This window comes from Andrena cerasifolii, chromosome 4 (genome assembly GCF_050908995.1).
Source record: "Andrena cerasifolii isolate SP2316 chromosome 4, iyAndCera1_principal, whole genome shotgun sequence".
Taxonomy (NCBI): Eukaryota; Metazoa; Arthropoda; class Insecta; order Hymenoptera; family Andrenidae; genus Andrena; species Andrena cerasifolii.
The window spans coordinates 13,502,682-13,519,330 of NC_135121.1; the positions used below are offsets into that span (position 1 = coordinate 13,502,682).

At 48.5% G+C, this 16,649-nt stretch overlaps 2 protein-coding genes across 4 annotated transcripts; one reads left to right on the forward strand and one right to left on the reverse strand.

Annotated features, from left to right (window-relative positions):
- Window positions 1-83: 83 nt before the first annotated feature.
- Window positions 84-2,325, forward strand: LOC143368504 (transmembrane protein 192). 2 transcript variants are annotated; one of them, XM_076811303.1, is made up of 4 exons: window positions 84-549; window positions 613-840; window positions 928-1,324; window positions 1,416-2,325. In XM_076811303.1, the coding sequence occupies exons 2-4, from the start codon at window positions 736-738 to the stop codon at window positions 1,661-1,663; spliced, it is 750 nt and encodes a 249-aa protein (XP_076667418.1). In that variant the 5' UTR covers window positions 84-549; window positions 613-735; the 3' UTR covers window positions 1,664-2,325. The 2 variants fall into 2 exon arrangements, with proteins under 2 accessions (XP_076667418.1, XP_076667417.1); XM_076811302.1 differs by having other exon boundaries at window positions 706-840.
- A 348-nt stretch (window positions 2,326-2,673) lies between these two features.
- LOC143368508 (uncharacterized) lies at window positions 2,674-10,135 on the reverse strand. Of its 2 annotated transcripts, none has more exons than XM_076811308.1 (3): window positions 9,969-10,135; window positions 5,601-5,661; window positions 2,674-4,432 (listed from the first exon to the last, which is right to left on the reverse strand). In XM_076811308.1, the coding sequence occupies exons 2-3, from the start codon at window positions 5,633-5,635 to the stop codon at window positions 4,132-4,134; spliced, it is 336 nt and encodes a 111-aa protein (XP_076667423.1). In that variant the 5' UTR covers window positions 5,636-5,661; window positions 9,969-10,135; the 3' UTR covers window positions 2,674-4,131. The 2 variants fall into 2 exon arrangements, with proteins under 2 accessions (XP_076667423.1, XP_076667422.1); XM_076811307.1 differs by lacking the exon at window positions 9,969-10,135 and adding an exon at window positions 8,022-8,317.
- Window positions 10,136-16,649: the final 6,514 nt, after the last annotated feature.

Sequence of the window (16,649 nt, forward strand, 5' to 3'; positions counted from 1 at the left end):
GTGCGGCTGGTGCCCGAGAATGTCCGAGAATAACCGAAAATTGCCGAGAATCAAATGCACTGGATGTAGATACCTACACGAGCAGAGAGCAGAGTTGCTGCTCGCGTCGTTTTAGAATAGATGGATATTTTTGGAACAGGGTAATTCCGATGCTAAATGATTGGCGTTGATGAATTGATTCGAAATTTGACGAATAAGGTCCTCGCTCCTCTTGCAATCATCTTTGTCGTCTGCTGGTAGACATTTTGCTGTTGCGTCACGTGCGTTAGCGACAGGTAGCGACGAGTAGCGATGAGCTCACCTAAATACGTAAACTAAACATCACAAAGAGTTCATGTTCTTAGATGTGTTGTGCTATGCGTCATTCTACGGATTAAAGAGTTCCGAGCATGGCTGCTCGGAAGGGACAGTGTTTAGTAATGAAGAGAAATTATTAAAAGTGTTGCTTTGATTCTTGTGTTATGAAGGGCGTAACTCTGTCATCTTGTCTGTTGATCCTTTTGTTGTGGAATGGTCAGCCTTGCAAGAAATTTGAACACGTCGGGTAGTGTGAGTAGAATAGAAAAGCAATGTTCTAATTGAGATAATTCTATCGTATCTTTCCATCGTCAGTCTCGATCTGATATAAACATAACCTCGCTTCGCTGTCTTCTCCCGTTTGTCGTATCGAGCGAAGCGACAGTTTGTAACTGGTGCGTTTATTAGGGAGCCGTATTTTTCGGTGCGTCTCTCAATATGGACGAGGAAGAGTATCTTCAACCAGTGTTGGCTTCGAACGAAGACGAACATTTTCAGACATTGGATACAGTGCCAATTGTATCTGTTTCACTCGTACTCGGCGTAAGTGTCAATTCCGCGTGAAATCTTTAGGACCTCGTTTCGAAACTTCTTCGTGCAATAAGTTCTGTGGTTTATTCAATGTTTCAGGTGTGCTTAGAAATTACGGGAATTATATTCGTGTGTATCTGGCCCGAGGAGCAAACTAAATGCGACACTTATTTTATATATTTATACCTGCATTGCGTTTATTGGTTAATAATTATGATAACGGATCATTTTGTGAAAGCAAAGCATCACGAGCTTCGAATTTATGGATATCTTGATTTTTATCAGTCAACGTATCAACGCATAAGGACGCCCCTTTTCATAGCGTCGCTATGGACGATGTGTTATTTACTGTTGGCTGTGATTCTACATCATACGCATAAAGTTAATTACGAGCAGTACTGTCGAGCATCGGAGTGGTTCACTCCCTTGAATTATATAGTTGTCCTGACTACGTTGGAACTCATAATTATCGTGCCAGTTTATGTAAATTATATTAGTAAGTACACGAACCGTTGCAAGTAATATGCGTTTGAAAGTTATAGGACTGGAAAGGGATAATGTTGATAACGATGATTTTCACCTTGCAGATAGAGTTCTAAGGTTCAATCGATTGCGCCCGCCACCCGATGTCACCAGAGAGGAGTGGTTGTCATCGTTCACTCAAGACACGTACGCAGGTAGTTCAGAAGTTGGTTACCACGATAGGGGATCGAACTTGGAAGAGTTACTTGAGAAGCAAGCAGATTTGATAAGATATTTGAGAGATCACAATGTTAAATTAAGTCAGAGAATGATAGTGATGAAGCTCGAGCGCACGTTACTATCGGATGCATAAATTGGTTGTGATTTATAAATTTGAAGCTTTTAAAATGATTTTGTGCATCAAAATAAAATAAAGCTATTCACTCTCTTCTAATCATATTCGAGTGCACTGTTGATTTGGTATTTGACAAATGCGGAGATTTTAGATGAGGAACGAAGAATCCTCATGTATAAACCTTAGAATCCTTAGATCGTAAGATAGAAATATACATATGTGTTTAACTTGTGTAGCTTCCATACATGTTTTCATTCTTATATTTTCTCATCGAGTAAATATTTTCCTTTCTTTTCTATGTACATTCACTTTCTACGCTAATGTGTACATTTTCTTGCAATGCATGCTTGGTCCCCATATGTAAATATGATTGCACTCAATTTAGATTGCTAGTACTCGAAATTCACTTCACTTAAATCATCATACATGTGGAAAGTTTGTAGCGATACATATGAGAAAATAATTGGAAAAAAGGTTTAAAAACATATTAGTTCAATTAATGAAAATGAGAAGTTCGTTCATAAAGAAGGTACGGTACCACCACTCCAAAATGAGCCAGTGTTTACCGAAGTATTCTCATGATTGACATGAGATGTATTATAAAGAATCAAAAAGAAATTCTGTGATAAAAAGAATATATGTAACAAAAACTCAATAAAGTATATATTTTTTTGAATGAACGATACTTGTTTTAACATTACGTAACATAGTTGTTTCGATCATGTCGAGTGTATATCGAACGACTATAATTAGTGCTGTAGCGATATTCTTTAAGACGTAACATTTATTTTTAATTCTATTATATCGATCGAAATGAATTAAAAATATTATTGCCGTGTTATTTTCTCGTGCCATTTACAAGAGAATTACTTTTAAAAAAGGGACGTCAATATTCCGATTCAACGATGTAGTACGCATGAATGTGTGTATGTATACCAAAAGAAAAGTGAAATCGAACTGTACGCTGGAAATATTATGATTTTAATTTCATGGAGAAGTTGAATAGTAATAGGACGAAGCAATAGATATTTAATGTTTTTTGTTGTCATAGTTTAATATTAACATGATAACACAAGTCTATTCGAATAGTTTTATACATTTGTATATCTGTATAGTTCTATAAATGCCTAATAATACCTATTTTATGTCGATACAAACCTGACGCGACATGCACGCAGACAGAAGAAAGATCGTACTTAGAATTTGTTGGTCCGCACGTAACGTGAACCTCCTACTTTTCACAAAACACGAGAAAATAAAAGATTCCCAAATGAACACCTCGTCGACGCGCCACTACGTTGCAACGTTTATTTGCGGGTGAATACTTTGGGTATATGAGTTAGATGGATTACGTTGAAAAAGGAATCTATTTACAAAAGCTCTACGTGCATTCCGACAGGCTTCGAATTCTATGCTATTATACGTACGTACGCTTATAGTATATATAAAACTAACTTACATGTACGGAACACTCAAATATACAACGCTATAAAACGTAGAAGCTTGTACTTCGTCGAGATTTACTATTTATTATCCACGATCGCAACGCTTCGTGCGAAAAGCGAAATGACAACGTTGTATCAACGTTCGTGCGTCGACGTTGGCGACACAGTGCTACGACCAAAGCTTCTCATTCTTAGCTAGCACTGAGTTTTCATCTTTGTTGTTTAAAAGTTTGTACTACGCTTAGGCCAGCCATTTATGCTGTGTATAGTATGTATACAGGAAGTACATACGTTAGTCCTTTTATCTCGAGATTTTTCATAGTATACATGTACGCCGAGTGTTCCTCATTATTGTCGTAACTAGAAGTAGTTCAGACTTCGTGATAAACGCAAATAGGGTTGATACCTCTGCAGGCAAATTAATTACGAACAATTCTCCTAGATTGATGACCGATCAAGCCCTGCTTCGATCCGCCACGCGCCGTCCTTCTCACTTTTGCAAAAGGAAAGTAGGTAGTGTGTACTCGTTCAGGCCCGTCGCGCCAAGAATTCTACGAACGACGAGAAAAGCAGAGACGCGGAAGCGAAGGCTCAAGGAAAGCGTAAAAAAGGAAACGTCGTTTTACACTTTAGGACTAACCATCGCGCCCCCGTGTTGCCTCCGCGATAACATTTAATCAAGTGCCAAGTTCTCAGTGCGAACGGGTCGTTGGCCCGGAGTTTCTCTCTGAATTTTATACTCTTCCATCGGTTTCGTGCAATCGAGCAGCGCCGGCGGCTGCTTCGCGTCGAGCACACCGTGACGTTAGCGAATTCATTTCTACAGAAACTAGAACGTTTGCAGCGACAGGCGCGCGAGGTTATGTCGACATCAGTTCTTTCCGCGCGTCGATGGCGATGGGAATGGCCAATGCCAAGCTGGTGTTTCTCTATTTCGCACAACATTTTCCAATTAGCTGTTCGTGTGTCGAGGAATCGGTGCGCATCGCAAAGGCGCGGTGGTCCCAATCCTACGTCTGTTCTGCCCGATTAAGGATGGAATCACGCGTGCGTAGCTCCCACAACGTTTCCGGTCGCTGTCGCCGGCGCCGAGAGCTGCTCCTCGGCCTCCATCATCTTTAGCTTCCTCACTACTTGAGCGTGTTCTTCGAGCAGCCTCGCAAATTCTCCCCTTCTCGTCTCGGCCTCCACCTGGATCTGCTTGATCCTCTCTCTGGGGCCACCTGGGCTGTCTAACGGGGTCTGCGACGACGAGTTCTGGGAGCTGCTCTCGTTCGACACACCGTCCAAGTCCGAATTCTCGCTCGATATCGAGTGAGAGTCCACGTCGTCCACGATCAGGCTGCAAATTTAAACAGAACACCGTGAATATAGAAGGGACGACAGAGAGATATCTAGGAGTTCCCTAATTCCCTCGGTTCTCGATAAAGCCGAGAAAATCTTTCTTCGAAAAATGCCCGGCGTCGCCTCGCGCCCTTCCCGTCTCTAAGAAAAAAGTCGAGGAGGGGCAGATCGATCGTTGAACGTCTGAAAGCCGGGTTTCGAGAACCGAACGGGTTTCTGCCCGCTAATTGTAAGGAGGACGGGATTTTCGTAGTCGGTCCGAACTATCGACGTTCCGCCCTGCAGCATTGTAGTGGCAACAATTGTCGCTTGCGTCAATGTTACGTCATTGGTACTGAAGCACGTTGCCTAGGCCTTGGATAACGGATTGATTTTACGTAAAATCTTCCATCACATTACCGGCGGATGTCCCCTCTGCCGATTAAATAAGAGAACGTAACGTTTGTCTATCTTTTCACGAAAATTGCACCGAAAGGAGAATAAGGAGGGGGGGGGGTAGAGAGGGCAAGAGGGAGAGGGGGAGACAGAGAGAAGATGTAAAGTTTCAGGGACTTGTTATTTGCGTCACGGTCTATAACCATAATCGTTTAAACCGCTCTCGCGCGATACAGTGCTCTCTATAGAGCTATGAAAATATTTGTACTTTAAGAGTTATAATCCGCGGAGCGTGCGAAATAGAAGCGGAAAAGATCCGCGCGGATGATCTCTGGAAAGGCGCACGGGTACGAGGAGTAGGATGCTGTTGATTTAGCATCGACTCGCTCGATCTCGGCAATATATCGCGAGACCTTCGGGAGCCAGAATGGACTAGTATTATTTGTGCACCAAACTGGATTGATAGCGCATCAAGATGATCGTATAATCCGACGATATCGACTACCACCGCCCACGCGGGCTTTTCCGCCGAAACGATTACAGAAAGGTCGTATTGGAAATTTACTCCCACGAAAATTCTGGAAATAACATGTTCGCGAGCGCGCGCATGATCTGGCCCCAGGATACGCGAATCTATTGCACGGTGCGTCATGATCGAGAGCACCGACGAAACGTCTATCCCTTTAAACTGTATGAACTCTCGCGCGTGACGTTTGTCCTGCAAGAAATCGTGATACGAAGAGTAGCTGGTGGAGTTGTTCGCGTTGAATTAAAAACTTCCCGCCGCTTACCTGAATGCCCCGTAAATCTCTCTTCCCGATGCCATCGTCACTGCAATGTCAGGCAACGACTCTGCAACAAAAAATACTCTGACGTAAATTCACGAATCCCAACGGAAAGCCTTCTGCGAGTTTAGTTCCACGAATCGAAGACGCGCGCACGCGACAAGATTTACGGCACGGTCGTTTCGCGGATAAACGCGGTGACGTTTAATATTTCTTTAATCGCTCGCGTTGCTCCTCTTTTGGAACGATGCGAGGCATCGTGAGCAGCCCACTGTTGTTCGAGTATTACTTAACGAGCGAGTAACGCGTTGCACCCCTCCTCGGGGCAACAAGACTTCCGCTCGAGTCAGGCGGAAATATCGAGACGAGTTTAAATGATTCGCGGAGCTTTTCGGCAATACCGCTGAGCTAGTTACACTGGCTCGATTGTCCAACTGGGCATAATTATGTTGCACGCATCTCTGCCGATGACACGATGCGTAAAGGAAGCCTCGTTTATTCCAGGACAACTAGCCTGTGTGTACAGCAGAAAGTGTCGTTGGTCGTGTCTAGCGAGTTACGTTGGATCACTTCGCGGCAAGTAGGTTTCTCGGTAGTTGGGTGGAGCAGACGATGTCAAAGGGTAGAACGTTCCCGATCGAAATACGATAAATTCTCTCCGAAGAGATAGATAGGTCGAAAGCATGCCGGCTGACATTAACATTGACGCTGTATCATCTTCGTTTATCATTTATAGGCCAGACGATACACCCCCGAGCCATTTTCTTATGTAAATTGCATCACTTCGTTTTATTTAACGCGGTATCGATCGGCGAGTGGCCCTTGTATCGGGTCATTGATCGCACGGGAAACGATACCCTTAACCACCGATCTCGCTATCGGCGGTCTCGCCGAAAAAACTTGATCGATAAAATTTAGCAAGCTTTCGCCGATCGATAAAAGTATTGTTTACCAAATAGATGGAAGATTTACGGCGACGCGGGGGGGAGAATGCCGGGCGCGGTTGCCCGCTGTCATCCGGCAAACGGCAGCGAGGATTTAAAACTCCGGCCAGATGGCGATCGACTATTTTATGCGGTCGGCACGCGCAAATTTATATGACGGAAGCACACTACGATGGGTGCATTTACACGTGCCCGCCTCACGTCACATCCTCCTACGTCATTAGCGGCACGAACTTCAATTATACTCGGCTGAATATATTTTGCCCTTGCCGTTAATAGCACCGCTTAAAAGTTGCGCGAGATTAGAGCCGCCGATTCGACGGAGGTGGTGACTTATTTCTGCCGACTTACAGGCGAGATGGATCGCGATTACCGGCGGCCACTGCGGACCTGTATCGCCGGAACGACCGGCGCGATGTTCGCTCTTTCTAAAATAGGATCGCCAGCGTAGATCCTTCTGGATCCGGGACCTTGGCCCCGTAGAGCTGAGAGCTTACGTACGTTTCGTTAATAAAATGATTAATTAAAAGCGGCACGTGGCCCGAGCGTCTTTCGTCCGAGCATCGAGATCTTAATAAGCGATCACCTTGGGAATAAATTTCAGCACCGATGCTACTTCGCCCGCTCGAGATCCGTTAATTGTCGTAATACCGATAACGCTGCCGCGGGGAGAGCGAGCGCCGCGAATAGAGATGCACAATCGCCACGCGCAGTACAAAAGAAATTCTCTCTTTATTTGTTAGAAGCTGGGAATCGACCTTCGCGACCGCACCGCGCCGCACCGCGCCGAGAAGAGGATCGGGCTTGAACGACGAGTGCTTCGCGACCTTAGACAATGCGACCTGCCCAGCAGACATCCACGGAACCGTGACCACTTCTGCCGGGGCCCGAGCGAACCAACGAGAAAGAAAGAAGGTAAGAAAAGTCGTTGCGCGGAGAGAGGAAAGCGTCCTCCCGTATTATTACACCGGATAAACGTCACAGCCGTTTAGAAGCAGTTGTAACGTTTCTGCTCGAGATTCCTCTGTCGATTTCTAGCTGAACATTTTCATAACGGCTCGTCGAGAGCACTTCGCTCTAATTGCCAGCTAGAATCGTCGTTTTGAATGGACGCGCGAGATAAGTCGGAATCCGAAGCACAGCCGTGCGTGCCAAATTCAAATGGTTCGCCTCGCCTCGTGAATTTTAAGTAGATACACACGGCTCTCGGTCAGACGCGCTTCCGATCGATTCCACTGGCATCCACTTGCCAGCTAACGATGCACGGGATCAACAGCCAAAGACCAGAGGATACGGAAACGATGGCTTTAGCAGCAGAGTGCTCGGACGGAGGAATAGAATAGAGCACCAGCGAGATATTTAGACGATTGTCATAACGGGATCGCGGTTAAAGGAAGGAACTTATAAACGGAATATCCAACGATAACAGGAAGCTCCGTCGGAAAACACACGCAAATACCTTAGCATCTATATATGTACATACCCCTGACCATCTGTGCTCCAAAGTTTCTGCTATGTCGGCGACTCTCTAAATCGTCTTTTGCCGATCGAAGCCAGGTCAAGCGACAGCTCGATAAGGCTCCTCTGCTCGCGTTCCGATCGGACGTAACGAGACGAGGCTGAAACCGTGCGAAAGGAGAGGCTCGCTCGAGTTCATAAACCGAGTAGAGAGTAACGTATTCCGAAGAGAAACGACAGGGAGCACGACGTTCACCGCTCGAAAGACTCGCGCAGACTGATCAGCTCGGCCTCTATTGCCGCGCGCCACAACCTCAACTGCAGGTTACCGCTCCACCAGAGAAGGGGGATGCAACCGACAAATTTTATTTCGCGTACCACCCTCCTCCACTGGCCCACCTTCTTTTACGCTCTCGCTGTTTTCATGCACTCAAAAATCTCTCTCTCTCTCCCTCTCTCCCCTCCTCCGCGCAAAAATCTCTCTCCCCTCCTCTGTCTTGCTTTCGTTCGAATCCAACGTGCACGCGTTATCGATCGAATATCAGGATTAATCGCGCCACGCGTCATTCCCCCCCCCCTCTCCGCCGAAAAAACGCTGCCAAAACTTTTCAAGTACAAAGGAAGCAGGGGTTTTTTAGCTGAAACGCGAACGGCATTGCCGATCGATGAGTAAGTTTTATAAAATTATCCGCCCCTTCTATTCCCGTGCCCGTCGTTTTTAATTTCCCCGGTCTATTTTTCAACGGGCGGCTGGTCTTTATTGCCGTTAAATGATCCCGCGAAGGACCGTCTATCATTCCCTCGGAGACAATTAACCGTTCCCGGTAATTGTTTTCCACCGCGGACTCCATCCGTCCTAACGTCACACGGCATAGCGAAGCGCGACCAAACGAATAAGCAATTTGCCACGGAAAATTGGATCTCGCTCGGAGGGGCCATTCGCTCGGGGGAAAACCTTTCGGAGGTGGCAGACTTGTCGGATGGTAGGCGACAATGCCTCCAGTCGATGCTTCTCAGAAACGGATCCGGGCAGCTTATTTAACTGGCAAATGAATCATCGTTCGCGATGACGTTTCCCCACGGCTCTCTTTGAATTTCACGCGCTTACCTGGCGCGCAATAAAATTGCGCTTCGCCTGAGTCATTGAACGTCAATGGGTTCGGCGTATGCAGATGCCTGCGATAAACCGGCGCTGTCGGAAACTATGCCTAAGCAGTTTTAACTAATCTACCGCAGAAATAAGATCCCCGCGGCTGTATAGAAGCGCGCCTCGCGCTTGCTCTGTCGCGATGTTTTCGCCGAAATCAAACTGTCGACGTTTCCGCGGTAATGAATTTTTTAAACCGCAGAGTTCCCCGCGATAACACGAACGACCCGCCGCGGCCGCGTCGTCATCGGTCTCGCGTCTCGGCGCTACGCATTCTCCGCGTATCATCGACTGGGTACTATCGCGGAGATCCATGCATTCCGATCGCAGCGAAGTCCTCGATTCCCCCTGGCAAACATTTAGATAAGGCGGTGGAAGGTTACTAAGTAGTAACAAGTATTTTCACGAGGACCCGGTAATGTGGATTAGAATAAATATGATAAATACTTCAGAAGCTTGCTATTTTTAGCTCTCTCTTCAGGAACGCTATGCGGAGTTTACGCACTTTGGGTCTGGCAGCGGGATGGAAGGATTCACGAGTATGCCTACATTCTCGGATAATAGGAAGAGGGAATGCCGAAGTTCCGAGCGGTAGTGTACGTCGGGTTTCAGGGTCACTGCGAGACACTGCGCGAAAGACAACAGACGAGGACCATACAGCTCCTCGGGGAGTCTGGTGGTAAATTATTTCGGTTGGTCGCTAATTTTGTCGCGGTATGCCATGCCGCACAGAGAAGAGCGGTGGTTAACCACCGCTGCGTACCGTGCAACGTATACAACGAGCAGCGCACAGCCAAGCGTACGCCTCGAGCTTAGTACTTAGACTACTTAGCAGTCTGATTGCGAGCGTCCTTTCCCCCTTCTTGCACCCTCCTTTCCTGCCCCTTTGTCTCGGCTCTTTCGGCGGCGTTCGCTCGTCGATTGGCTCCCTATTCTCGCTCGTTAAAGTCAATGCTCAATGTGCCACACCGAGCAGTCAGGGTCAACATCTTCCTCGAGCCTCAGAAAAGCTTCTGGTGTCAGCGAGCCGCGCGCCACCCTGAAAAAAAACGCCACGGTTCCTCCGGGGAGTTGGAGAAGTAAAAAAACGGAGACAAGAGAATTCTCGGCCCATCGTCGCTGCGCGTAGACTGGCGGAACCATTCTTCTTTCCCCGCTATGATAATAATTCCTCCGCCCCAGCCGACATCCCTTTGTCTTTCGCTGCTTGAACTTTGCGCAAACGTTTACTCCGAACGCAGAAAATATTTCGTCGACCCCGGTCCCCCCCCCATCGATCCTGTCGATTTCTGCGCAGGAAGCGTATTTAAATCTCGGTCAAAATCCTCCAGTTTATTTGAACCCTCCCGAGCGTCGGTTACGGAGACGTAACGCCGTGGCCGTCTTCGAGAATAAAAGGGATACACCGGTTCTTCACCGGGAATAAATGCCATGAAAAATTCAGCCCGGGAGGGTCGCGGTTCGGTCAATAAAAGGGTTAATTGCGAGCACGTGATGCGGTGGAAAATAAATAGCGGCCGTTATCTGAATCGTAGAACACGCCCAGGGATCGTGGGGACTTAATGAACGGGATGTGCGTCAGTGATAACGATCGTCGAATATCTCTGTATCGGCCCGTCCAATCAGAACGGAACCGAGAAGAAGTCGCGAACCGGTCGCGTCTTCGTCCGAGATGAAAACTGTCTCCGAGATAACCGCGTGCGTCAATGCTGATACTGTATCTTATCGAGCTGTCGCCCAACTTTTGCATAGACGGTAATCTATGATCGTCGTGAAAAATCGTCGCCGAGAAGATACGCGGCCGGTTCTCCCGCGTTAGCCGAACGAAGAAGGGGCTGAGACCTTCGGCTTCTTAAAAGACCTTGGATCTGGAGCCTGACTCAACGCACCAGACATTTGATATCGAGGTCAGATGATTCCCCCGAGTCCACAGAGGAGAGAGAGAGAAAGAGAGAGAAAAAGAACAGTTTGTTTGTTTCCCTTAGAAAAAATCGCGAAGGCGCGGGCGTCGAGAGATTCCACGCATACCGGGCCGAGTTCATAAATCCGAATTTCTTCATCCCTCATTCGGCTCCTTCCACGTTCCTACATTCTAGCCCATTCAATTCGCTTTCGTCTGAATCGAATTCTCCTTGGAGTCTATCCAATGCAATGTTATTCCTTGGTTCGGCTCAGCTTCCGCGAAAAGAACAATTATGGGAGGGCTGCTTGGACGCTGGCGGCACCGAGGAAAATTTCCTCTCCCACTTAGAAGAAACGAACGCTGGGCGAATGTTTAAACTGTCCATCGGCAAGTTGGAGCGCGAAACGGAGCGAGCGCTCGGAAGCCTAAAGCCTAAACAACGATTAAGCGTGTAACGCGAATAGGATTTCCTATCGGTGGAATAAGAATGTATGAAAAGCTTTTCCGGCAGATTGGAACGTCCGGCCATGCTACGACGCACGCTCAAAGTCTATAAGCCGCCGAAGAGTATTTTTGTCCGTGGATATTATCGATTGCATATACCCCTGATTCGTTCTCTCTTGCTCGCGCACGCACACACACACACACACACAGACACGCAGCACGTACATTCCTCTCTTCATTTTCCCTGCTACACAGGTTTTCTTCTGATCCAAAACTGATCAACGAGCCGCACGCGTCCCCTCGCGCGTTTACAAATACACAGCCCCTGTCCACGTGAATCCGCTCGGGCTTCACCCGCCGATACGAAATTCCTTCCGTTTTTAGCAACGGCCGCTGTGCGGCAAGTGGTAAACCTCCCAGCCCGGGGAAGCGCCGATATCGCGTTAATCTTTCAATCGACCAGAAAAGAACGCGCATCCAGCATTCAAGCGGCGCTTGATCCGCGAACGTTTCGCCCATTTTTGGCGACGCCTGAAACCGCCGCGCCGAGCCGCTCCGAAGCTGGTCCTGGCAAATAAACGATCGATCCCCCGCCCGGAATTGCCTTGCCCGCCGGAGAACCAGGATATTTTCGAACTTGGAGAATCCGAGGGAGTCGGTTTCGCCCCGGCGTTTCGCCGAGGAAAATCGTATTAGAGGCGAAGGGTCTGACGCGACGGAGCACGAGACACGGGACCGCGGCTCAGAGTTCGTAAATTCGACGGTGAGTGACGTGTCTCAGAATCAATTGTGATTCACTGCAATGCGTCATAGTGAATAGAGAATCTTATTCTTGGCCCATCGCTGCTCATTGTTCGCAGTCACCTACTTTCATTTGCCCAATTGTATCGTTTGCTTCGCGCAACACTCTACGGCTTCTGCGAGCGTACGCACGGGCACCTACACTCGCGTACTCCGGAATAGTCAATCTCAGCCAATCCGCGCGGTTCCCTGATGATTTTCAGCTCTCCACCCGTCTTGGCTTCATACGTGTACCTTGCGAATCTTCATCGGTTTTGCACCGCTCGCGCGGTAAACAAGCGTTGCGTTCCGCATCGATCTGCCATTGTATCTTTGAAAAAGGATATTCCTCAAAGGCTCTGCCGTTGATAACGCCACCACCCTGCCGCTTCGATGGATTTCGTCAGTTCGCCGGTGTTTGACCGCAACACGTGACTATAAATAGTTTAAATAATCACGTGACGCCTGCATAGCAGCGTGTACGCGGACAACATTGTGGCCAGGGGAGAAGGAATCCGCCGAGCGAATCGATCGGTTCGTTTTATTCCTTTTACAAAGCAAAATAAATAATGGGCGCGAACGCGAGGTGGAACGGTCTAAATTGCAAGCGACATTGACCTCCGGACCTTGAATAAGTTTGAGCACGTTACGGAACAGTGGAGCGGGGCCCACTGTGCGCAAGATTAACGGTTCTTTGCATCTGATCCTCCAGCGAGACCCGCCGGATCGGCGAATCTAGTTTCGTAATCGTGGAAACGAGGAACTCTCGCGCATCCCTCCATCGAATTCCTCAGTGTTCCGTCGAGCCCCGGGAGGAAATCGTAAAACAGCGAGTCATAAACTTGTCCGATGTCGATGAAAGCTCGGTGATCCCTTAGAGTTTGGCCGGTCCGCCGTCTCGCGAAGCTTTAAAAGCTTTTCGCTTTAAGCATCGATCTTAATAGCCCACCCCACCCCCGCACCCAGCCGACGCGAGGTTTTCAATGGCACTGGCCGTTTCGGTGTTCCCGGAGAAATTGTAAATCTCCTGAATCGCCCACTCCGTCCAATGAGCTGCTCCTAAAACGAGACAAGGGAACTGTAGGAATCCCTGCTTGCCATTTCTTCCCCCACCCCCCCGTGCGGGATTTACGATAGATTTCAAGCGTGTGCTTCTCGGGTTCGCGACCGGCTACCCGTAAAGATAGCTTTTCAGAAAAAATATATATCGCGGGCGCTGTTTCTGCGGGGAGGGGAATGCTTCCGTTGTTTGTTCAGCCGGGCGACTTCCTGCGCCTTTCAGCTTTCGTTTTTACGATTGTCCTTTACACGGCCGCTTACGCCGCTGGGCTCGCGCAGAAGAATCGGTAAAATAACATAGACTAAGAGGGCGGTTGGAGTAGTACGAAGTGAGATTACACGGGCGAGAGAGGATGAGAGACCCAACTTCAACACCAAAATGGCGGAGGCCTGGAGGGTTGGAGCCGTTGGAGGTGGCACGTGTTTGACAGCCTAACTCAGTGGCGTAACAATGAAATTTATACCGTTTACATTCCCCGATCTCTCGCAGCCCCGATCCGGGGCTGCCGCTTAAACGTAATAACAAGGAAGCGACAAAATGATTAATTACCACAAATAATCCTCCCCCCCCCCCCGGGCATTATTATTTCTTTCCAGCGAAATATCCCAGCGATTCGCCTTAGGTATTATCGTTCAAGAGAAAGGAAAACAAACCATAAAACTTTCCATCGCGCCGCCCTTGCGTTATGCAATCCTGCTCATAATTTTGTTTCTCCGGGATAATCGCAGAGCAAAGAAGACGCTGCTTGGCGCCGATCGATTTCGCGCGCACGCTTCGCTTCGTTACTTGAACAAACTCCAGCAAGGAATGCCGAGATTTTTTTCCACAAATATTTAAACTCCGATAACGTCTCCGCGAACCGTTCCATCTAGATCTGTCGCGGTTGGTGGAGAATATTTTTATCCCTGCTCTCCGGAGCCTACGCCTCTGAAGTCCGACCACCCCCGAGTACCACCCCAAGTACACCCCTAATGACGTCATAGGACAGTGGCGCCAACAACCCCGCACTGACGTCAGCCCTGAACATTGGACTATTGGACAACCAAGTTACCTTTGTGCTGCGAATTCCGCGTCTCTCCGTTCCGTGTCGCGGTAAAAACCGATGTAACGAAGAAATATTTTCCAAAAGGTCACGTCCCTTCCCTCCGTCATACGTACGTTTAACATTCGTGCCGCTCGCGTCCGCTTTAATACCTGCTCTTTCGCACACCGTCGGTGAATCCCTCGCAGCGGAGCTTCTGCATATATTGCGCCCTTATCGAGCCGGCGTAAACCAGCACCTCCGTCATCGATTCACCATGCCGACGGCAATGACGATCTCGCTCGTCATTCATTACCCGATGTTCGCTCGCGATTACCTCCCACTGGTCGCTACGGCCAGACCGGTGTTATTTTCGAAGCTGTTCGATAACGGTATGCCAATAACCTTCGACAAATGAACTTCTCGCATTATTTCGCGCTAATTCCCCGGGGAACACGTCGACGGAGAAAGATAGCACGGGAGAACGACATCGGCGCACCGAATCGGTGCAATGTTAAAGATAATCTCGGGGAGGGCGGCCGTCCAATTCCGTGCCGCGAAAGATGAATTAACGAACGTTCGGTTTAATTGGGGTTGAACGTTGTACATTGACAGGAATAGCTTCATTCAAACTACACGGCGCGATGCCACTCGACGGCGACGGGGATCGTTCAGCCTTTTTTCCCTCCACTTGTCGTTGCTCTTTTCCCATCGGAGGATTTATCGCGTCCATTTAGGTAAGAGAATCTGAATGAAGTTTAACGACGAGGATGGCGTAACTCGGCGTTCCGGGTGTGTGGCACGTGCACCTACTCGTGAGAGCGTAAAGCCTCGTCGGCGCCAGACAATGTCGCGATCGTCCGGAGATATTCGGCAATTCGGAAATTCTGGAATCCCGGAAACACCCGGGCCGCGCTCCCCTCCGATCGCTCGTCTCCTCCCCCGCGGCTACGTAGTGTCCCGTCTATTTTCGAAAATCGTGCATCACGCCCCGCGATAAAGTTTCCCGCGCCATTTCCTCGCGTTGCCGTCCGACGGACGGCATTCCATCGCGCTCGCACCGCCGGGACCGGGGGCGAGAAATGCCGCTAAATACGTCAGCGTTCGGGATAAAGCTGCGGGGGGAAAGTTGCATTTCGCGCGACATTACCGTGGCTGTTTCTGATTCGCCTATCGATTAGATACCCCGTAGGTTTGGGTCGCGGAATAGAGGAAGATCGCGCGATAGATTTCCGTGGCGTTGAGAAATTAACGAGCCTGAAACCAGCCGCTCGTAGCCTCTAGCAATTTTCTCGGTGGAAGGAACGAGGAAGATTAAATTCTAACGTACACGCCTCAAGGTTGAGTGGATCAATATTTTTAGCGCGGCAAAGTAAGGAGAAAGCAAATTGTTGCCGCGCGCCTTCGGGAGCAGATATGCTGCCGCGGCGAGTTAGCTTCCCCAAACTTCCGTTTTGCGTTCAGGTTCCCGCCAGCCTCGCCGACAATTCATTACCAATGCCACGCGTGAAACAGATAGATATACAGTGTCGCCTTTCAATTTCGCATTCCTTCTGCTAATATTTCACTCTACGCCGATCCAGATCGCCTTCCCCGAGGCCGTAACGCGCACAGTACCTGTCGTTGACGCGCAACGCGCAATTGATCCTCGCAATATTATTCAGCCTTATTAAAGCCTGCCGTATTTCAAGCAACACGGCTAAACGGATTGTCATAAAATTGGCAGCCGCCCAGGAATATCATCCCGATTAACTACCATATGAAAGTTCGTTGGAGCGAACTGCTACTTAAAGCAGTCCGCAAATACCGGCCCAGTGTATCTGGAAATAACACGATCGAATTGTCGAACAAAGTTTAACGAAGGCACGCTATAATTCAACTTCGCCAAGTCTCGGAGTGGATAAATAGAGTTACGCTTCTTCAACGAACGAACGAACGGGCGATCGATGCTGGTAAATGTATGATGGCCTGATGGAGAGGAACGAAAAAAGAAAGGAAGAAGAAATGCCGGGATACTTATTTCCGCGCTCGAAAGGCTTTTATTCGAAATGCGAAGCGCTGCCAAGCGTGTCTCTTAATTGAGAAATAATGTGTTCGACCCACGCTCGCGATTTCCTCGGCGTGTTGGTAGGGATTTACGCACGCACACCTTTACGCGTCTGCGTGCTATACGCGGCTCCGCTTACGTCCGCAACATCCCGCTTTCTCGACGATTCATTGCCAGTGATATGCGCGCCGTCCGGCGTCCTCGCGAGCCTACGGTCGGACAAACGAACGCGGATCCCTCCTTTTATTGTC

Coding starts and splice junctions, on each gene's coding strand:
- LOC143368504 (XM_076811302.1), top strand. CDS start 511: ATGGTCAGCCTTGCAAGAAATTTGAACACGTCGGGTAGT. Junction 550..705: donor ATTTGAACACGTCGGGTAGT/GTGAGTAGAATA, acceptor TGCGTTTATTAG/GGAGCCGTATTTTTCGGTGC. Junction 1,325..1,415: donor AGTTTATGTAAATTATATTA/GTAAGTACACGA, acceptor TTCACCTTGCAG/ATAGAGTTCTAAGGTTCAAT.
- LOC143368508 (XM_076811307.1), bottom strand. Junction 4,433..5,600: donor GAGATTTACGGGGCATTCAG/GTAAGCGGCGGG, acceptor TTAAATTTGCAG/CCTGATCGTGGACGACGTGG.